This window comes from Mesoplodon densirostris, chromosome 14 (assembly GCF_025265405.1).
Source record: "Mesoplodon densirostris isolate mMesDen1 chromosome 14, mMesDen1 primary haplotype, whole genome shotgun sequence".
In the NCBI taxonomy this organism is placed as follows: domain Eukaryota; kingdom Metazoa; phylum Chordata; class Mammalia; order Artiodactyla; family Ziphiidae; genus Mesoplodon; species Mesoplodon densirostris.
The window spans coordinates 77,861,363-77,884,466 of record NC_082674.1 but is presented as its reverse complement, the minus strand read 5'-3'; the positions used below and the strand labels follow the sequence as shown (position 1 = coordinate 77,884,466).

The 23,104-nt window shown below is 38.5% G+C and overlaps 1 protein-coding gene across 2 annotated transcripts in view; it reads right to left on the bottom strand.

Annotated features, from left to right (window-relative positions):
• TMEM87B (transmembrane protein 87B) overlaps positions 1 to 23,104 on the bottom strand; it is a 54,413-nt gene that overhangs the window by 7,925 nt on the left and 23,384 nt on the right. Inside the window, exons 11-17 of one of the 2 annotated variants that reach the window (XM_060117480.1) lie at positions 18,116 to 18,187; positions 16,478 to 16,586; positions 16,334 to 16,392; positions 14,979 to 15,082; positions 13,591 to 13,664; positions 4,752 to 4,825; positions 2,137 to 2,189 (exon numbers count right to left, since the gene is read on the bottom strand). In XM_060117480.1, coding sequence (XP_059973463.1) covers positions 2,137 to 2,189; positions 4,752 to 4,825; positions 13,591 to 13,664; positions 14,979 to 15,082; positions 16,334 to 16,392; positions 16,478 to 16,586; positions 18,116 to 18,187 — 545 coding nt within the window. Of the gene's footprint in view, positions 1 to 2,136; positions 2,190 to 4,751; positions 4,826 to 13,590; positions 13,665 to 14,978; positions 15,083 to 16,333; positions 16,393 to 16,477; positions 16,588 to 18,115; positions 18,188 to 22,189; positions 22,261 to 23,104 lie in introns of both variants that reach the window. The other variant, XM_060117481.1, reaches the window with a different exon arrangement.

Sequence of the window (23,104 nt, the reverse complement as noted above, 5' to 3'; positions counted from 1 at the left end):
CAACGCTCCAAATTAGATGAAATAAGTTAAAAAGAATATTTGGTGATATTAAAAACTACAATAAGAAATTTTCAAACCAAGAGCAAAAATGGATAAAAATAAAAGAGGAAGAAATTCAAAGAGTCCATTAAACTCTGGGAAAAAAAAAGACAAAATCATCCCAGCAATGAAGAAAAAAATTATAAGGCACCCAAGGCAGAACAAATTTAAATAAAAATTTAATTTGTGGCAAGAAAACTACTAAGAAAATGAAAACAATATAAAGAAGTAAAAAGGATTACAGAAAAACTAGTAAAAAAAAATGGAAGATAGCAGGTAAAGGTGGAAAGAAATCAGATGATTCCTCCCACAGAAACATTTATAAAACCTGGACAAAAATATTAAAAATAAGTAGTTAAAGGCACTGGAAAATGACCAAAGGGAGTGGGGATATGAATCCAAGTAGCTCAACAAATTCCAAGAATACTCAAAAAGGAAACCACACCTAGGCACATCATACACACACCGTGGAAAGACAAATGTAAAGAAAAAAATCTGAAAAGTGGCAAAAAATAAATGACATGCTATACACATGAGGACAATACAACTAAAAACTGACTTCTTTTCAAAACAATAGAAACCAGAAGATATTGGAGGGATGTGTTGGAAGAGCTCAAACAAAAGTCAATCAAGATTTTTATATCCAGCAAAACCATCCTTTGAACAGGAGGGCAAACAAATACATTTCACATAAATAAAATTGAAAGAATTAGTTTCTAGCAGACCCATACTGTAAGAAACACTAAAGAAAGACCTACAGGAGAAGGTGATAACTCAGATATACAGGAAGGAAAAAAGAAATAATAAAGGCATATAACGGGTATTTATACACCTACTTTCCTTTTATGACTATTAAAAGAAAAAAGTATAATAGTGTACTATTAGTTTCATAATGTAAAGGCAGTTCTTACCTCATATGAATCTGATATGTGTGAATTTCAGTTACCACAGTTTAATTAAACACCAGTCCCTCAACAAGATAGTTCAAATTTCAGTTACTCAAAAGCACAATGAGATACCACTTCACAGCCACTAAGAGATCTAAAATCAAAAAGGTGAACAATTACAAGTGCTGACAAGGATGTGGAGAAATCGGAAACCTCATACATTATTCATAGGATTATAAAACGGTTCGGCTCTTGGAAAACTGCTTGGCACTTCCTCAAGACGTTCAACATACAGTTACCATATGATCTAGCAATTCCACTTCTAGGTATATACCCAAGAGAAAAGAAAAACCCAAGAGAAGGAGACAGTCCTGAAGGCAGCCAAAAACAAAACAAAACCAAACCCACGTAACATATGAAGGCACAGAGAAGAGGCACAGCAGACTTCTTTCTAAAACGATGAAAGCTGGAAAACATCAAGTGACAATCGTTGAAGTGCTGAAAGGAAAAACAGTCAACTAGGAATTCTATACCCCGCAAAAACAGCTTCCCAAACAGCCAAAACAAAGACTTTTTCAGACAAATAAAACCTGACAGACTTATTACCAACATACTTGCACGACCAGAAACATAAAGGAAATTCTTCAGGCAAATGTAACATCATACTAGACAGAAACTATCTCAAAAGGAAGTAAATGGGAGCAGGGAAAGGAACAAACAACATGTGAAAACATCATATTTGGCTATCCTGTTGTCTACTGTGGAAACAGCTATCTGGAATTTGTGTGTCATATAGGACACTGATAAAGAAGAACCTGAATGTTTTTCCTCCAAAAGCTTCCCCACTGTACATGGTATCGTGGTTACACGTGTTTAAAAAAAAAAAAGTTTGAATTCTTCCATATTATAAAGTTAAAACAAAATGATTCTGATCCTGATAAACTTACATAAGAAAATGTTGGAATTGGTTATAGGGCAGGAGTATTAATAGAGTTGTTGTACAGTGAAAAAGGAAGGAGAAAGACAGACCAAGGCAGGGCTGTGTTTTCTTTGCATTTCGATATGAAGTTAATCAGTCAAACACTAGTGATGGGGGCCTATAAAAACATACAGAGGTGAGAGTTTTGAAAAGCACATAACAAAGCATGAAAATTATCCCTTTATACTACAGTCTAAATGTTAGATTCAAACTTTAGCAGAGGATATTTACATATCTGTGAATGAAGAGGGAATGTTTTCCTCCACCCACTTCAAATCTTCATCCTGTAGAAATAAATATTTACATATTAGCTTTCGCTTAATAATGCCTGAAAGGAGAATTTTTAAATAGAATGTATATATAATTTAAGCATTGAAATTCAAATGTATGACATTCTTTTAATTTCTACATAGCCTAAGAAGTTGACCCTTACGCCACATGAAAATTATGCCAGTATTTTCTTAAACAGTCAAACACACACTTGGATTTTGGATTTTTGTACTTCTTTGGTTTTGGCTGATGCACAGGTGTTATTTTTTTGTCTTGAAAAACCACGGTAAAAATACAAAGAGTTGATTTATAAGATAGAAAACAGCATGAATATTGATTTGTATTAATTTCTTGCTTCCAGCATTCAGTATGCCTCCTAATCTGTTCACTTTATGAGTTTATAATTTTTCAGCAGAAAAAGATGATGGTACAGACATTCTAACTTTACAAAAGCCTATTTATTTCAGTCACTTGTATCTAGTGCTCATGTTTCTGTAGAAGAAAAGAAAAGCAGGTCAATTGGGGTATCTAAATTTTTTTTTCAACAGAAACTTGCTTACAGTTATCTCACTGGGAGTAAGAAAAATAAAAGGTATATTGAATATTTTGGTTTATAATGTAAAATAAATCAAAATGGCTACATGGAATCCTCTGGTTCTAGCATTAATTATATCTTGCTTACTTACAGAGACAGAGAAAGCAACTGAGCCAGTACTAATAGGCACCCCAATTCTCTGAGTGAATCTTGGGTAGAAATGAGTCAATCAAGGAGAGACAAGGTCCCCGACTTCTGATCAAGAGCTGACTACACGGGACTTCCCTGGTGGTGCAGTGGTTAAGAATCTGCCTGCTAATGCAGGGGACACGGGTTCGAGCCCTGGTCCGGGAAGATCCCACATGCTGCAGATCAACTAAGCCCGTGAGCCACAACCACAGAGCCTGTGCTCTAGGGCCCATGAGCCACAACTACTGAGCCCACGTGCCACAACTACTGAAGCCCGCATGCCTAGAGCCTGTGCTCTGCAACAAGAGAAGCCACTGCAATGAGAAGCCCGTGCACCACAATGAAGAGTAACCCCCGCTCACCACAACTAGAGAAAGCCCGCGCACAGCAACGAGGACCCAACGCAGCTAAAAATAATTTAATTAATTAATTAAAAAATAAAATAAAATAATTATCTAAAAAAAATAAGAGCTGGGCTTCCCTGGTGGCGCAGTGGTTGAGAGTCCGCCTGTCGATGCAGGGGACACGGGTTCGTGCCCCGTCCGGGAAGAACCCACATGCCATGGAGCGGCTAGGCCCGTGAGCCATGGCCGCTGAGCCTGCGCATCTGGAGCCTGCGCTCCGCAATGGGAGAGGCCACAACAGTGAGAGGCCCCGCGTACCGCAAAAAAAAACCCCAAAAAACCCCCAAAAATAAGAGCTGACTACACAATTTAGAGAAATGAAAACATTTTCCCTTGCTATATGTGCAAATACTGAGCTTTAAAATAAACTGAAACATATCCCTAAAATAAGAGGAAAATCTCTTAGCAAGCTGAAAGTTTAATAGTTCTAACACCAGATAATTAAAACTGTGGAACGTTTTAAAGTTTAGTTAAATTACCATAAAACTACTCAAAGAACACATTTTAAGAATTATTAATTACCAAAAATGAGGATTAGAGAATTTACCAAATCCAACAAATGAAACTGTTTCATACACCATCCATCCTGTCAGAACTTAGGTGCGTACATAAATTTTTACACCTTATTAACCACATATGTAACTGCAAGAAAGCCAAATATAAAACTGTATGATAGGCATTTCCATTTTGTTTAATTACTCTCATAATTGCCACTTGTATGCATAAACAATATGCATAAAATATTAAAAAACTCATCTCTACCCAATATTTTAATGTTTTATTCAAGTTTACATGGTTTAAAGTCCCTTTCCAACAGACAACAAATGTTATCTGAAATAGCTTCAAAAATAACATAAAAGTGTTGAAAAATTAATACAAACTTTCACTATAACAAAGCTTCTCAATCTTTAATGTGCATGTGAATCATCTATAGGATTCTGTTAAAAAGCAGATTTAGGGCTTCCCTGGTGGCGCAGTGGTTGAGAGTCCGCCTGCCGATGCAGGGGACACGGGTTCGTGCCCCGGTCTGGGAAGATCCCACATGCTGCGGAGCAGCTGGGCCCGTGAGCCATGGCCGCTGAGCCTGCGCATCCGGAGCCTGCGCTCCGCAACGGGAGAGGCCACAACAGTGAGAGGCCCGCGTACCGCAAAAAAAAAAAAAAAAAAGCAGATTTAGATTCAGTACATCTGGTGTAGGCCTGAAATTCTGTGTTTCTAACAAGTTCCCAGGTGAGGTTTGTGCCGCTGGTCCAAAGACAGCACATGAAAAGTGACGGTTTACAGCAGTACAGTTGTCAGACTTAACTAGTATCACTACTTAGTAACATTTATTTTCATACAAAAAAACCTAGTAAAAAGTGTTCTCCTGAAGGTCAATGAATGTGACACTCATATAGATTTCTAAAGTATTAAAGACTGAAAGGCTATTAAATATATACTATACTCACAAAATTATCAGAAGTAGCAGGTTTAGCTGTTCCATTGGAAACCATTTTTGAGACTCTTAATTTTATTCCGTCAGCTGTAATGATAAACATTATAGAAATTCATAAAATTATAAAATAATAATATTTTCCTTTGTAGCTTCACATTTAATAACCCTATAAAGAGAGTTAATAGTGGAAGCTTTGGGCTGGGTGCTGGCTTTAATATACCATTTGGGAATGTAGGAGGGACAGAAAAAGTTAAAAATGTCGTAACTGTTTACAAAAACAACCAGGTTCTCAAGTTGCTCGTCTGAATTCCAGTTTTAGAGGAGTTTAAATAAACAAGCAAACATACATACATGCACACGTTAAGTAGTTTCAGTACATTTTAAAGTTCATGGATTTAAAAATCTACAGGATTTATGATATATTTAAGAATAAAACACACCTTTTGGCCATGCTTTCACTTCTCTAGTGTATAAATTTTTAGAATGTGTTTATGGTATAAATAAAATAGGGAAGAAAAAGATTTTCTTTGTATTTGACCAAGGCTCTTCTTTTTTTTTTTTTTTTTTTTCAGTATGCAGGCCTCTCACTGTTGTGGCATCTCCCATTGCGGAGCACAGGCTCCGGACCCACAGGCTCAGCGGCCATGGCTCACGGGTCCAGCCACTCTGCAGCATGTGGGCTCTTCCCGGACCGGGGCACGAACCCGCATCCCCTGCATCGGCAGGCAGACTCCCAACCACTGCGCCACCAGGGAAGCCCCAAGGCTCTTCTTTATGCCAGCAGGTTTAGCAGAGGAGAGGTTAAGAGCATGAGTCCGGAAACTAGATGGCTTCACTTGGAGTTCTGGCTCTATCTATGTAACCTTGGGCTAAGCAATCAACTTTCTGTGACTCAGTGTCCCTGCCTATAAAATGGAATAATAATGTCTACCTCAGAGAATTCTGATGAGCATTAAACAAATTAGCATATATAAGGTACCTGAAACTTAATGTCTATGTCCAATACGTATTCACTTTTGTTACTACAGTAATTTGCAAAAAGTGCTTCTCCATAAACTAGGACAGTTGGTACGATATGATGAGATCAAGTGCATAAGTGGATATAATGAGTGAAAATGAGGTTGCTCGATCTAAAAATGTTTCCATGGGGTGTCTGAAATCTCAACATTTGAGATCCTTCTCTTCAAGGCATAATACACTGATTTTTTTAAACTGAAGTATAATATACAAAATACAAATTTTTAAGTGTACAGTCTGAAGAGATTTTTATCAACTCTTGTATAACTACCATCCCAATCAAGACATTTAACATTTTCGTCATCACAGAGGATTCTTTTTTTTCATTTAATATTTTATTTCGTTCTTTATTTATTTGGGTCTTAGTTGTGGTATACAAACTTAGTTGCGGCATGCGTGTGGGATCTAGTTCCCTGACCAGGGATGGAACCCGGGTCCCCTGCATTGGGAGTGCAGAGTCTTAACCACTGTGCCACCAGGGAAGTCCCCACAGAGGGCTCTTTCTGGTCAATCCCAACCCCACCAGAAGCAACTATTGCTTTGATTTACATAATCACCACAGTTTACTCCTGCCTGCTCTAGAACTTCTTATATAAAACCATAAGGACTCAATATTCTTTTGGATTTGACTACTTTCACTCAACATAAAGGTTTTGAGATTTATTCAGGTTGTATAGTGTTCATTACTTTTGCTTCCCAAACAGTGTTCCATTGTATACCACTATTATTTTATCCATTCATCTGTTGACAGACATTTGGGCTATTTCAGTTTTGGACCATTAAGGATCAAGCTGCTATAAAAGTGTACACAGTGTCTTTCTGTGGACATATGCTTTCATTTTCATTTTTGGATAAATACTTTGGAGTGGAATGGCTGGGCTATATCGTAGGTGTATGGTTAACTTTTTAAGATACTGTCAAACTGCTTTCTTAAAACTTCTTAAGACTTCTTCTGTAATGTATGAGCGATCCAGCTGTTCTACATCCTCTTCAGCGTTTCATGCTGCCAGTCTTTTAAATTTTAACCATGCTAGTGGATACATGGTAGCATTTCACTCTGGTTTTAATTTGCGTTTCCCTGATGACCAGTATTATCGAGCACATTTTCATGTGCTTACTGGCCTTTCCTTTGTCTTCTCTGGTGAAGCGTCTATTAAGTATTCCTTTTTTTTTTTTTTACAAATTGAGTTATCTTTTATTGATTTGTAGGAATTCTTATATTCTGGATACAAGTTCTTTGTCAGATATATGTATTGAGAATGTTTTATCCCAGTCTAGGGCTGGCCTTTTCACTTTCTTGTTTCTCTTGATGAACATAAGTTTTTAATTTTGGTGATGGCTAATTTACCAAACTTTTTATTTTATGGTAACTGCTTTTTGTGTCCTAAGAAACTGCCTAATCCAAGGTCATGAAGATATCTTCCTGTTTTCTGCTAGAAGAGTTATAGTTTAATCTTTCACATCTAGGTCTGTGATCTCTCTTTAATTAATTATAGGTGATATACACGGCAGGAGTCTAGGTGATTTTCCCCCCATGTGTTTATCTAGTTGTTCCGTTGTTTCTCTTAGTTGAAAATACTATCTTTTCCTCATATAAAGCCTTGCTGCCTTTGTCAAAAATCAATTGACAAATGAGGTTTCCAATTTGGAGCTAATTTAAATATTATATCTCTTTTAAAAACAAAAGCTTTAGAGACCTATTATATTGGAATCAATTTGGTGCTAGTAAGAGTACATTCTTTTTTTTTTTTTTTTTCTTTTTGCGGTATGCGGGCCTCTCACTGTTGTGGCCTCTCCCGTTGCGGAGCACAGGCTCCGGACGCACAGGCCCAGAGGCCATGGCCCACGGGCCCAGCCGCTCCGCGGCATGTGGGATCCTCCCGGACCGGGGCACGAACCCGTATCCCCTGCATCGGCAGGCGGACTCTCAACCACTGCGCCACCAGGGAGGCCCAAGAGTACATTCTTTAAAGTGTTATTGCATTGATAAAATAATCTGAAGCAACAACAACAAAATCCACTGAACAATATGTGCAGATTTATTTTTGGACTATTTTTTTTAAGTTGTCTGAAATTTCATTTCTTTTTTTTTTTTTTTTTTGGCGGTACGCGGGCCTCTCACTCTTGTGGCTTCTCCCGTTGCAGAGCACAGGCTCCGGACGCGCAGGCTCAGCGGCCATGGCTCACGGGCCCAGCCGCTCTGCGGCATGTGGGATCTTCCCGGACCAGGGCATGAACCCGTGTCCCCTGCATCGGCAGGCGGACTCTCAATCACTGCGCCACCAGGGAAGCCCCATTTTATTTTTACTTATGTTTGGGACTCTATTTTGATACACTGACGTATGTATCCTTATGCCAAAACCACACTGTCTTTATTAGTATAACTTGAAATTTTCGTTTTGAAATCAGTGTTAAGTCCATTAATTTAATTTTATTTAGATATAACTTCCACACCATAAAATGCACCATTTTGAAGTGTACAGTTCAGTGGATTTTAGAACAGTCACAGAATTGTGCAATCATCATCACTGTTAATTTTAGAAGCTTTTCATCACCCCCTGCCCCCACCCCCACCCCCCACCGAAACCTCATACCTATTAGCAGTTACTCCCAACCCACTCCTTCCACCAGCCCCTGGCAGTCACTAATCTATTTTCTATCTCCAGGCATTTACCTTTTCTGGACTTTTCATATAAGTGGAATCATATAACATACGATCTATTGTAATTGGCTTCTTTCACTTAGTATAGTGTTTTCAAGATCTATGTTGTAACTACAAGGATGTTTAGGTTCTTCCAGATCTTTTGTATTTCCATACATATTTTAAAATCAGCTTAACCATTTTTTAAAACATCAGCCAGAATTACAATTGGGACTGTACTGGATCTACATATCAGCTGAGGAAGTGATAGCTTCATAATATTGAGAGTTACAATTCATAAACATTTACTTAGTCTATAATTTCTCTTGGCATTGTTTTGTATTCTTCAGTGCAGTTTTCCACATTTTTTCCATTAAATTTATTCCTAAATATTTTATTTTTGAAGTTCCTGTAAACAATATTTTAAATTTCATTTTTCAATCATTTTCAGTTATATAAAAAACAACTCATTTCTGTATTTGGACATATAGGCTATGATTCTGTTATATTATTCACTTATTAGTTCTACTGTATTTTTTCTTTTCTGTAGACTCCTTAGGACTTTCTACATACTTAATGTTGCTGAGGAATTCCCTGGCACTCCAGTGGTTAGGACTCCGTGCTTTCACTGCCGAGGGCGTGGGTTCAATCCCTGGTCGGGGAACAAACCCCACAAGCCGCGCGGCACAGCTGAAACAAAACAAAACCTTGCTGTTTGTAAATAAAAACAGGTTTACTTCTTGCTTTCCACACTTTATGCCTTTTGTATTCTTTGGGTTGGTTTGTGTTTTGCCTTTCTGCACTGGCTAGGAACTGCTGTCTGATACTGAGTCAAAGTGGTGAGCAGATATCCGTGCACTTTGTTCCCAATCTTGGGAGGAAAGTATTCACTATTTCACCATTAAATATGATTTTAGCTGTAGAGTTTTTCATACTATTCTGTAATTTGTTTGCTAAGTAGGTTTCTTTTTAAAAAAATCATGAATCGGTGAATTCTGTGATATGTCTTTCTGCACCTACTGAGATAATTATGTCATTTTTCTTCCTTACTCTTTAGATGAATTATACCGACTGATTTTCAAATGTTGAAACAGCCTTGCAACCTTGGGATAAAGTCCACTTGACAATGATGGTCTTTCATTATTCTTCTAGATTTTATTTACTAAAAATAAAATAAAATAAGAGTGGTATGTGGGATCCTAGTTTCCTGACCAGGGATCAAACCTGTGCCCCCTGCAGTGGAAGCATGGAGTCTTAACCACTGGACTGCCAGGGAAGTCCATTTAAATGAATTTTATGTCTCTACTCATGAGTGATATTGGTCTGTAACTTTCCTTTTTTTGTCTTTGTCAGATTCTGGTATCTGAGCTGTGCTGGCCTTATAAAACAAGTTGGGAAGTATCCCTACCTTCTCTCTCTATATATATATTTTTTAACATCTTTATTGGAGTATAATTACTTTAAAATGGTGTGTTAGTTTCTGCTTTATAACAAAGTTTCTGCTTTATAACAAAGGGATTCAGTTATACATATACATATGTCCCCATATCTCTTCCCTCTTGCATCTCCCTCCCTCCCACCCTCCCTAACCCACCCCTCTAGGTGGTCACAAAGCACCGAGCTGATCTCCCTGTGCTAGGTGGCTGCTTCCCACTAGCTATTTATTCTATGTTTGGTAGTGTATATATGTCCATGCCATTCTCTCACTTTGTCCCAGCTTACCTTTCCCCCTCCCCGTATCCTCAAGTCCATTCTCTAGTAGGTCTGCGCCTTATTCCCGTCTTGCCCCTAGGTTCTTCATGACCTTTTTTTTTTTTTTTTTTTTTAGATTCCATATATATGTGTTAGCATATGGTATTTGTTTTTCTCTTTCTGACTTACTTCACTCTGTATGACAGACTCTAGGTCCATCCACCTCACTACAAATAACTCAATTTCGTTTCTTTTTATGGCTGAGTAATATTCCATTGTATGTGCCACATCTTCTTTATCCATTCATCTGTTGATGGACACTTATGCTGCTTCCATGTCCTGGCTATTGTAAACAGAGCTGCAATGAACATTTTGGTACATGACTCTTTTTGAATTATGGTTTTCTCCGGGTATATGCCCAGTAGTGGGATTGCTGGGTCGAATGGTAGTTCTATTTTTAGTTTTTTAAGGAACATCCATACTGTTCTCCATGGTGGCTGTATCAATTTACATTCCCAACAACAGTGCAAGAGGGTTCCCTTTTCTTCACACCCTCTCCAGCATTTATTGTTTGTAGATTTTTTGATCATGGCCATTCGAACTGGTGTGAGATGATATATCATTGTAGTTTTGATTTGCATTTCTCTAATGATTAATGATGTTGAGCATTCTTTCATGTGTTTGCTAGCAATCTGTATATCTTCTTTGAAGAAATGTTTATTTAGGTCTTCTCCCCATTTTTGGATTGGGTTGTTTGTTTTTTTGATATTGAGCTGCTTGTAAATTTTGGAGATTAATCCTTTGTCAGTTGCTTCATTTGTAAATATTTTCTCCCATTCTGTCACCTCCTCTATATTCTAAAGAGTTGCGTAAGATTAGAATATTTCTTCCTTAAGTATTTGAAAGCATTCACTAGTGAAGCCAGCCATTTGGGTCTGGCACTTGATGAGAAGATTTTAAATTTCAAACCCAATTTCTTTAATAAATATATGCCTATTCCAATTAGTGGCATAGGGTTAGAATTAAGATTACGGTAGTTTCTTAAGTGTATTTTTCAAGGAATTTGTTCATTTTATCCATACGCCCAATTTGTTCATAATATCCTCTTACTTACCCTTTCTTACTGTAGTAATGTCCTCCCTATCTTTCCAATGTTGGAAATTTGCCTTGCTATATTCTATTTCTGGTTTAGATTACCTAGAGGTTAATCAATTTTTATTAATCTTTTCAAAGAAACTACTTTTGGCTTTGCTGATTTTCTCTATTTCCCCGTTTTCTATTTCATTGGTGTAGACACAAGTTTATTATACCCTTCCTTCTAATTACCCCAGGTTTAATTTGCCATTCTTTTTCTAGCTTCTCAAGATAGAAACATATTATCAATATGTTTTCTTGGTAATATAGGCATTTAAAGCTATTAATTTTCCTCTAAGAATTGGTTTAGCTGCATCCTGTAAAATGTGACATGGTATGCTTTTATTATCATTAGCATGAAATATTTTCTAATATTCCTTCAATCCACAAGTTACTTAGAAATTATTGCTTAATTTCTAAACATTTGATTATTCTGTAGATATCATACTGCTGTGCATCTAATTTAACCATTGTGATCAGAAACATACTCTATATGATTACAATCCATTGAAATATATGGAGACATTTTTAATGGCCACACATATGGTCTATCTTATTCAATGTAGACTTGAACATTTATTCTTTGGTTGCTAAATGCAATGTTCTATAAATATCAATCAAGTCAATTAGGTCGATGGTTTTATTCAACTCTAACTGTGACATCTGGGCCACCTCTAGATTGCTCTTACTGATTTTTCCCTCAACTATGGATCACAGCTTCCAGTTTCATCCCATGTCTAGTAATTTATCATTGTATACTAGACATTGAGAATGGTATCTTATAGACTGGATTCTCTTATCTTCCTCTGGGAAGTGTTGTGTTTTGTTCTAGCAGGCAATTCAAATTATTGCTAGATCACTCTGATCTTTTGGGGGTATGCTTTTAGATTTGATTAGGGTTTATTTCAGTTTAGCTTTAGTCCTAGGGTAAATTTCAGTGGTCCTAGACTGTGGTCTTTTCTTCTAAGGAGTGGCCCTTCTGGGGTTTTAAAGGAAAGCCCAAGGGGTTTACCCAAGCACTTTAACTTGTTGAGATTTGAATTTCAAACTCTGCAGTGGCAGCTGCTGAAATTTCTGTTCCGCTTCTTAGCCTAATAGCTATTGTTTTCCCCCTGGCTTCTTGGAGTCTCACTTTGTACATACCCAGTTCAGGTATCAGATAAGACTAGAGAGACTTTATAGACTTCCAAATTTCCCCCTTTGCCGCTCTCTCTTTTCTGGATTTCTTCCATCAATCTCCAGACATTCTTACAGCCCCAAATTTCACTCTCCAATTCCTTGCATCAGTAAGATGATACCTATCTGCTTGTGCTCTAGGCACTGTACTGTCTCATTGACTGGGCATGAACTCTTCTTTCATGGTTCTCTTCTTTCAACAGTGAAATCTCCTCCAGTTTCTCCCTGCTTTTCTTTGCTCTCCAGTGCCTCCAATAGTTAATTAAAAAAAAAAAAAAAACTGTCCAGAGTTTATTCTAGCTATCAGCAGGAAGATTAGCCCCAAACAATTCATTCCATCATTATTAGAGCCGGAACCAACACACCGAATTTTAATATCTCTGCTGTGAATAAGTTTTGCAGGTTTCTTTTCTTAATAGAAAAGTCAGAAAAACACGAAAGAATTAGTTCTAGGTGATAATCTGATGAGAGGAGGTAAAAGGAAGTGTGGACACTGAAGACACACGGATTATGTTGCAAATTTTGCTGACTGGGTAGATTATAAAATTTTCACAGTAGAGAAACAAAAAAAATTGTGAAAAAGAATGTTACTAATAAGAGAAACCAAAGTAAGAGGAAGGAAGAATGGAATAAAGATAAAATTACTCTTTACATCTGAGTTACATACTTATGTTGCCATAACAAATGCTTTAATTACAGTGTTTTGGTAAAATTAATAAAATGATAAGACACTTATGTATAAATTAATAGAAAGATGAAAACTAAAGCACTAAAACCATAATTAGAAATGCTTTGGGCATGACTGGGAAATTACACATGTGCACAATTTTCAAGAGCAAGAAGAGGTGATACAAAGAAATTTAGCAATCATCATTAAGAAGACAAATATTGTTTAGGAGCTAAGCACAATATACACCAAATCACTCTTGTGGAAAACAGTGCAGCTACTTCAATACTTAGACTTTAAGAGCAAACATGTATCAAAAGCTCAAACTACTTTAGCAATCTTGAAAATTTCATTACTGACTTCTCTTCTGTGACTGTCTACCATAATAGAGGTTTCTGCAGATATAGTTTTAAAAACATTTTACAGGAAAAAAAGTATATCTGACCTTGCATCACAGGTAGAGGTACAATATTTCTTTGTTACAATACATACAATGGTCATTTAATAAGAAAATATGCCACTCACTTAAATTTTCAGATGTTACCATGAATTCTTCAATTTCATCATCAGAATCATCTATTAAGGGCATGAAGGCATATCTAAATCAAAAACAAGGAGTAGTTTTACTAGTGTGTTTAAACCTGTTCAACTTTCAGGTTACATCTAAAAGAGTCAGTACACACTTTAAAAAATATATACACTTAAAAAGTTTCCCATAAATTGAAATGATAAAAATTTAATTATTTTACTCTCAAATCAGCAAAGGTTAATGTGAAGAAACTGAAACTGGGGTTCCCAAACCCGTTGGTAAAAGCATCAATGGATCAAATTTCTCTGGAAGCAACTTTGAAATATCGAATGCTCAGGGAAGGGAATTTTCTGCTGTACTTTTTTCTCCATGTCAGGTTTACCTCCCTGCCCACTATTTTTACTTATCCCCTAACGAAAAGAAATTGCTAACCTGATTGGTGAAAATAAAGCACACCAATCGAGCCACATCTACTAGGTCCAACAGCATTCAAAAAGCATTGCTGATTAAAAAAAAAAAAAAAGCATTGCTGATAATAGCAAAAAAAAAACTAGAAACTAAGTGTCTAATAATTAGGGACTGCTTATATAAATTATGCTACAATCATATGGAATGCCAGATAGCTATTAAAAGTAATATGGTAGGTCTATACAAGATGATAAGGAAAGACACATTTTAAACAAAGAAAGTGCAGAATAGTGTATATATGTATGTATATATTATCTCTGTTGTTGTATAATTTTTTAATCCTTTTTAAATCAAAACATTTTCTATTGAAGTATAGTTGATTTGCATGTTGTCGTATAATTTTAAAGAGAGAGAGAAACACACACACCAGTATATAATTTTTCGTTTTTTCCTAGTAGGAAGAAACCTAACAGTGCTTTCCTTGGGGAAGAGGAATGAGGCAAGGGAAGCTGTGGGGCTTCCTGTCACATGTAGTCTAAAGTACAAGTTTCTGAATTTCGCATTCAAGCTCTTTACGATTTTGCTCCCACTTTTCCTTTCCAGCTTTATGTCCCGCCAGTGTAAGAGTAGTAACCAAACTGCATGGCTTGCTGGCCTCCAAAGTAGGCCATGTCTGTCCCCGCTACCCTTAGAAAACCTGCACTCTTTCCCAGGTCGGCCATTCACTGTCCTACTCCTTTCCTGAAGGTGTAACATAAATGCTGCCTTTTCATGGACCCCTCCTTCCACCTTCCTGCTGGGCTTATATATCTCTTATTTCACTGTTCTGCTTTTGTTACATTTGTCTCCCCACTTGACTGTATGTACACTCTTTAACAGCAAGGACTACCTCTCCAGTTTCTATAACTGCTGTTTTAACATTGTAGCAGATGATGAACAAATCCTTGCCAAATTGGAACTTTCCTATGTTAGGTACCTCTGATTATTTGCTGATGGTCTCCACAAAAACATTATTACAATAAGGATAAGGGAAAAAAGGAAGCTCCAAAATGCATCATCAACCCAGCGTTCCATCCAATCCTATAATAAGGACAATTCAAACAGGAAAAGTTAATTTTCTGATAAACATACAGATTTCCCATTCAAACAGTACAAAATGACAATTATTAATGAAATCTTTCCAACCAGTAAGTCTTCCAAATGAATAAGCACACGTTTTTCTGAGAAACATAAAAACTAAGAAATGCTATCTCTATAAAATCATTATGCTTACTTCAGTAATATTAATGCTTACCTCAGCCTTATAACCAATCCAATGAATAAAATCCTAACAAATTATATAGTATCATAAAAAGAATTAGAGGGACCTCCCTGTTGGCGCATTGGTTAAGAATCCGCCTGCCAATGCAGGGGACACAGGTTCAAGCCCTGGTCCGGGAAGATCCCACATGCCGCGGAGCAACTAAGCCCATGCGCCACAACTACTGAGCCTGTGCTCTAGAGCCTGCGAGCCGCAACTACTGAGCCCATGTGCCACAACTACTGAAGCCCGCGCACCTAGAGCCCGGGCTCCGCAACAGGAGAAGTCACTGCAATGAGAAGCCCACGCACCACAACGAAGAGTAGCCCCCGCTCACCATGACTAGAGAAAGCCTGCGTGCAGCAACAAAGATCCAACACAACCAAAAATAAATAAATAAATTTAAAAAAAAGAATGAGAATTTAAAAGGGCTTCAGAGGTCAATTATTTTCTAGACAAGAACAGTTTCTTCTCTCACTAAATTATCCCTACAGCAGCAGGAGTCCAGGGTTTTCAGAGGGCTCTTTATAATTATTTATATAGAACTAGAGACTATTTCCAAATCAAGAAACCCCCAAGAGGGCCTTTTATATTTTAAGTCTGAGAAATGTATCTTCTTCTAACTAGAGAATCCATGGAGGGTATCTCCTGAATGTTCATAATGAGTATACCATCCTAGAAACATGTCAGGCTTTAGGTTTACAGTCCTAAGTACAAAACAACCCAATTACACTGTGTGCTAGAAGAAAAACATTTCCTGTTACCTTAAATTATACAGGGGGAGGATTCCTTTTCAAAATATACAAAAAGAAGTTGAGAAAAGGGCATAACTGGAAAAGGAGATTTAAGAGGAACTTTTTCAGACATTTAAAGAAGGCAAATGTTTTTATAATTCTATATAAAATAATTCCAAGTAAACAAAAATCTCCACTAAAATTATCTGTCTACAAGCACAAAATTCTTCAAACTTACACAAAATAAAATAGAATAATTAAAAATGAAAACTGTTTAAATAGGAAGATTATACTTACTGATTGACATTTTGCAATTCTAAATGTCTTAGTTGTCCACACCATAAACACTACAGATGCTGAAACACACCAAAAAAAGTCAACCTTTGAAAGAATATGCAATACTAAAATAATGTATTTTAAAAGAAAAGTTAGATAGCTTACCCATTATGGCAAAGATCAGGGTATTTGTAAAGTGCCTGTACAAAGAAAATTTCACTGTGTTCTTTCTTAGCCTTAGAGTCTTCATAGTTTGTGCCAAACTTATAAAAATGTGAAAAAAGTTAAGGAAAAAATTTTAAATAGTAATATACAGTTAAGATAAAAAACAAAGTAAGAATCTTCTGCTACATTTCCAAAATTAGTACTGCTATGTATAATTCCTATAATTTAAAACTAATAAAAACACAGAAAATGTTGCCTTATCCAATATTGTATAATCATGATACCAATTTCATCACAGATACTGTTTTACAATATACCACTGTCTGAACTAAGTAAACAAACTTCAAGGAAAAAAAACATAAGCAAGAAGACCTATGATGTGCTCCTTCAATGCCAAGTTCTTGAAACAGAGAACAGAGCAGGACACACACTAAATGCCAAGTCCCCCTTAGGCCAGACACTCTTTACAGATCCCATCATGACATGCCATTTGGCTTGTGCTTTTCTGTCTGTTTCTTTCTTATTTTGTTGTTTCTGGTCTATTCTCATTTAATCCTCCGAATGACCATAATTAAGAAGTTACATCATCTGCCAATTCCATTTTATAAATTTAAACTGAAATATGTCAAGTAACACAAATCTGGACTTAGGTAAAAAGAGACTTTACTGAAGAGATTATTGCAATAGGGAGAATGTTCTGACTATAAGATCCGAGAGAGTCCCAGAGGTCAGGCAGGGAAGGGCTTTGCTTCCATAGGGAGGAGTAAACAGGTGAGAGCAGCAGGTGTGAGAAGTGGGTGGCCTGACGGGTCAGTTGCTCAGAGAATGACTTTCCTTGAAGTCTGCAGGTTTTCAGGAGGGGCCATGAAGGAGGGCTGCGGGTGGATGAAAGCTCGGGGACCCGGGGGAAGGAGAAGGCTTAGTTTGGTCCAGTCTGGTATTGTGTCCAGATTGGTCAGTGGGTACATAGGTCTGTGTCTGGCTTTGTCACAAGTAAACATGGGGGCACCTGGGAGTCTCATCGAAGTCCTATGGGGAAAGGCATCTGTTTGTATTGATAGTAAGCCTTTTCCTGGCACATGAAAGGGTGGAGGCTGTCTTAACCACGGCTGTTCCAGGAGCACAGGGCTCAGGTAAAGTGTGGCACCGTCAGGTACGAAGAAGCAGCAAGAAGCTTGTCCACTGGCTCCTCAGCAGTGCAGCTGTGCTCAAGCCAGAGCTCTGTAAACAGGAGCTGCTTCCTCTGCAGCACCTGCCCAGCCCCATTCAGGGACCACACTCTGAACATACATAGCAGAGTTGAGCAAAGGAATGGAAGTGGCACAGTTCACACTGAGGCCTCCTATTTAAATTCCAAATACTTCATTCATCAAAAACTTCACTTTAGTACTAAAACTACCAAAACTGCTTTTCAATCTTTCTGAATGACCAGTAAGTTGCAACAGAAGATCAATTTCTAAAATAGCACAATTCAACCAATTAGGCCTACCGTCAGAATTTACAGAAATGCAAATATGCTTTATTCAATAAACATGAATCAAGACCAAATACTTCTGAAGCAGTAATGAAAGCACACAGGCCCCATCATCCTGACAAGAGAATCACCTTGAACGTGCTGCTGCGCTAGGAAAAGGATATCCACCAGCACAAGCCAGAGTCAAGGAGAGACAGAGGGAGGCTGGCCAGAAGCACAAGATCTGAATCATTTGCCTGCAGCAAAACAGCAAAAAAAAAAAATAAAACGAACAAGCAGGAGAAAAGAGGCAAAGGGCTGTGGCTTTTGGCGTTTTCAGGCTATTTTTTCTATTAATGTAGAATTAGATTCTTATAGGAGGAGCTAGATTAGGTTCATCAAAGGTGAAGGAAGCTGGGTCATTATCCCAGCACTCAATTCTATAAGGACGTAGTCCTGCTTCTTTGCTCGTCATTGGTAATCATTTAGGAAATCCACTACCTTTTTGTACAGAGAAAGCAGACTTTTCATCTCAGTAATGAAAATTACCAAACAGCAATCTAAAAGCAAATGTCAGAAATTCAGGTTGAAGCAGAAATGGATAATACTAAATTTCCTTTCTCTCACCATGAAATACTAACCAAGAGAACTTTAATTTCTGGATTTCTTTATGACTTTTACCTCAAACATGTTTATCAAAAATATTATTAATTAAGCAAGCTAAATCTTTCCCCTTATTTTCCTTCTCTCCCCATCCCAATCTGGCTCATTATGTGTTGGACCAAAGCCAATGCTGTCCATAAAGGTGGTAAGTTACCCTCATTCAAATCCAGATGGAATTAGAGCGTTTACAGCCACTTTCCTCTGGAATTTTCTGCCAAGTTGCATTACTATGTATTTTTCCCAATGAACTAATGTACCACCTTGTAGATGATTAAGAACAAGAATACTTTGAAATACATATCTGTAAATTACCAGGAGAAAAGATAATATAGATTTTTAAAATATAAAGTTTACAAGGCTCTAAGCATATACAAGTTTAGAAATAAGACAACTCCAAAATGAATAGATGTCTTAAGCTCATTTTCTAAACTCACAATGACAGAAGAGAAGACATGAAGATGAGAGACAGTAACGCTGAGCCCAGTAGCTAGTTCACCTCCCCTGCAATTCTGCCTGTCCAGGTCTCAGGATGTTCGCACTGCCTGCCCCTTATCCTCACGTCTGGTGAGAATCCCTAACAAGCGATGAAGCTGGGGCTTCAGCACAGCGGGCTCCACACTGGGGATGAGTATTCAGAGCTGGAACCCTGCTCACCTGCAGAACTGAGGAATAGACCTCACCTTTTTTTTTTTTTTTTTTGGGCGGTACGCGGGCCTCTCACTGTTGTGGCCTCTCCCGTTGCGGAGCACAGGCTCCGGACGCGCAGGCTCAGCGGCCATGGCTCACGGGCCCAGCCGCTCCGCGGCATGTGGGATCTTCCCGGACCAGGGCACGAACCTGTGTCCCCTGCATCGGCAGGCGGACTCTCAACCACTGCGCCACCAGGGAAGCCCTGGCCTTCACCTTTTTAACAACTGAATGACTCTACATGTTTTCTTTTTAGTGTAGAGAATATGAAAAATTACACTAGAGTAAGACATTTTTATGACTCGGAAAAGATCAGATTTATATTACTATAATTTTATTCAGTAAACTTGGATTCTCAACTGGTAGCTCTCAACAGAAGTAGAATCCAGTTTTCAAGCAAGTTGGTCGAAACAACTCTTAAAATCAGGTATTATCCCTTTACTAGACACCCCTCGGATACTAGGGGCTACCTGGACATAATTTAGGAGGTCTGTAAATGCCTCACTGTAGGAAAAACTCCTCGTGTGAATGAAGTGTGTGTTTATATATAATCTGTGAAGAGGCTCCACAGCTTTCATCAGATTTGCAAAGGCATCTCTGCTGCCAGAACACAAACAAGGCTAAGAACCACTGCTTCCGAGAATAAAAATAAATTAAAAGATTTTTGTTCTGTTTTTAACTTGGAAGCATGTCGAGAATTCACAAACAGGGAATTTAAAGAACAGATAAGACCGGGTTTAGGAAAACAACCCAGAAGGAGCTCAGAAAATCCTACTAACAGTGTTACATCCGTTAGCGCACCTTCAGAAAGGGACAGCTTCCTGTAGAGAAGGGACACAGGCGATTTTAAGCCCTCCGGCCCTCCCTGTGAGAGACAAAGATGAGAACATGAAAAGAAACACAAGGAAAACGAAATCACCTTTCATGTTAAAAGCTAAAAGACAGGGCTTCTCTGGTGGCGCAGTGGTTGAGAATCTGCCTGCTAATGCAGGGGACACGGGTTCGAGCCCTGGTCTGGGAGGATCCCACATGCAACTAGTTGATCACGGAGCAACTAGGCCCGTGAGCCACAATTACTGAGCCTGCGCGTCTGGAGCCTGTGCTCCGCAACAAGAAAGGCCGCGATAGTGAGAGGCCCGCGCATCGCGATGAAGAGTGGCCCCCGCTCGCCGCAACTAGAGAAAGCCCTTGCACAGAAACGAAGACCTAACACAGCAAAACTAAATAAATAAATTAATAAACTCCTACCCCCAACATCTTCTTTAAAAAAAAAAAAAGCTAAAAGACAATTATCAAAGACAATAGAAACAAAAAGAACTGTGTAAAAATAAAAGCTTATGAGTTTCAAAGAGGACATGAATGTCAACGAAACAGATAATCTGGATCCGCAGAACCCTGCATTCTGCTCTGACCAGGTCGTAGTTTCTCTAGAATCCCTCCCATTTCCACGAATGCACTTTAGAGGGTCCTGCCTTGGAGAGGAAAACAGTGGAATTGCCCAGACTCCACTGGAGTCACTCAGTCAGTGAGGAGGAGCCTCAAGGATCGGTTAACACTGTCTCTGAAACTTCTTCTGCTGTGCTATGGCCTCTGGCCCACCACCTCCACCGAACCTACTCTCCTGCTGTCCGCCGTGACCCCTGGAATGACCCAGGCAGACAGGTGCGCCTTGGGAACTCATCTCTCTGCAGCGCTGGCCACTGCTGAGCACCCCTCCTTACCAAAGCTTTCCTAGCCTCCATCCCAGGACGACTGCCTGGGTCTCCCTCCTCCCTTAGTCCTGGACTTCCCTCCATGCATGTTTCCGCCCCACGAGGCACTATCCTGGTTCCTCTCCACTTGTTGGTCTACCTGTTCTTCTTGGGTTGCTTCCGCGGCTGCAACCTTCTCCCACACAAAGCTGACTCCCACCTTCATCACCAGCTCTGACTCCTCTTGCTAAGCCAGGCTGGGACTTCCAACTCTCTTCTTCACACTAATGCCCCGGGCAGCTCAACCCTCACCCACTGTGGTCCCTTATCCATGTTTACCACCCTGAGAATGGAAACATTGGCCCAGCCACCTACTTGAGACGTGCACACCTTCCTGGGAGCCCTCTCTCCCTTTCCCCACCCATTTCTAGCCAGCCTGTCATCCAGAGTCCTTCTTCCATTTCCTCTGCCCCATTTCTAACCCTCACTATCCCTCCTTTGGCCGACTGCAGAGGACTCCTTACTAGACTTCCCAGCTCTAGACTCTCCTTTCCCAGGCATTTTTTTAAATGCCATCCTTGAGTCCTTTCTTCCAAGATTTCATCATGTCATTCACCTGTGCAGCCTCAACTCCTTGCTACCTTCCACCTTCTAAACTCTCGAGCATGTCATTCTATCCTTTCCTTCTGGTCCCACCTTCCATGTTTCTCCTACACATGTTACCTACAGGCAAGCGACTCTGAGACATCGTGCCACTGTCCCTATATTTTCATGCTTCTAACTATTTGGTCCCCTTAAATCTTCCCAGAATGTTTTCCCCTCAGTTCTTTTCCTAGTAAACCCCGATTTGTCCACTCAGTCTCAATTAAAATGTCACCATCTCCCTGAAACCTTTCCTGATTTTCACCCTGGAGTAAATTTCTCTTTCCTCTGTTTGCATAGCACCTCTCTAACATGGCAACTACTATTGCTATGTTGCTCCTAGTTATGTACTTGTCTTCCTTACCAGATCGCTCAATATGTGCATTTAAGTTTGCTGAACTAATAGAAAAAATAAGGATATTTTTTGTTTGAGGAGTCGTTACTTTTTCACCTTCAACTAAATTTCTATATTGAGGTAACAATAATGCATAAGTATATTTCTCTCTATCATTATTACAAACTAAAAATAATCTGATTTTAACGATACAACAATTTTAGGACACAGTAAAGGATATGAACCATACAAAAATGGAGTCAATAACGGCTAAAATAATGTCACCAAATACAACAGCTAAATGGTTAGAACCCTGAAAAATAAAAATAGGGAAAAAAATCTGAATGTAAGAGTTTCATTGTACTATAATAATTATCATCTGATGAAGAAAAACAATTGATCTCATATCATCGTTTTATAAAAGGCCACATAAAAGATGTTATTGCCTAACAGAATTGTGTTTGAGCACATGGAAGTTATCTGTTTTGGTGTCAACAAATGTTTGTCATCAAACATGATAACGTAAAGTGTATTACATGATAACGTAAAAGTGTATTATAAAGTGGCAAATAAAACACAGTGCATCCCACCCGACTCAGGTCAACCATTTCAATCCCTGCCCTCTCGGCACCAAACCTGCAGCCACGGCTCCTAAAGAAACAGACTCCTCATCATCCCCACGTGTGTGAAAGGACATGCAAAAAGTAAAATAGGGAAAAGGAACTGTGTGGAAGGGTATAAACCTTGCGTACTCAAGAGCTGACAGAGAATCATATTTAAAACGGTCACATCTAAGATGCTGACTGTGTAAAATTTTAAAGAAATACAACGCAGTCTATCGTGGGATGTTTATCCTTTCCATTTTCTTTCTAGCAAAGATTAGTTTTCTGTGAATTATACATGTAAATGCAAAGTTCTTCATTATTATGTAAAAGTAAAAATAAATGCACCTTTCAAGGGGCAGGTGTATCTAACCCAGAATGCAGATGTGTCAAAGACACCAGAAGAAGAGTGGAGCTTTTAACATTATTGGACAAATGTCCTGCTTTAAGGGTCAGATCAACCTACATGAAGTAGACGTATGTGGCAATATACAGATTATTCATTCTGTGCACAGTGATCTGATTTAAACATCTAATCCAAAAGACGTTTTGAGT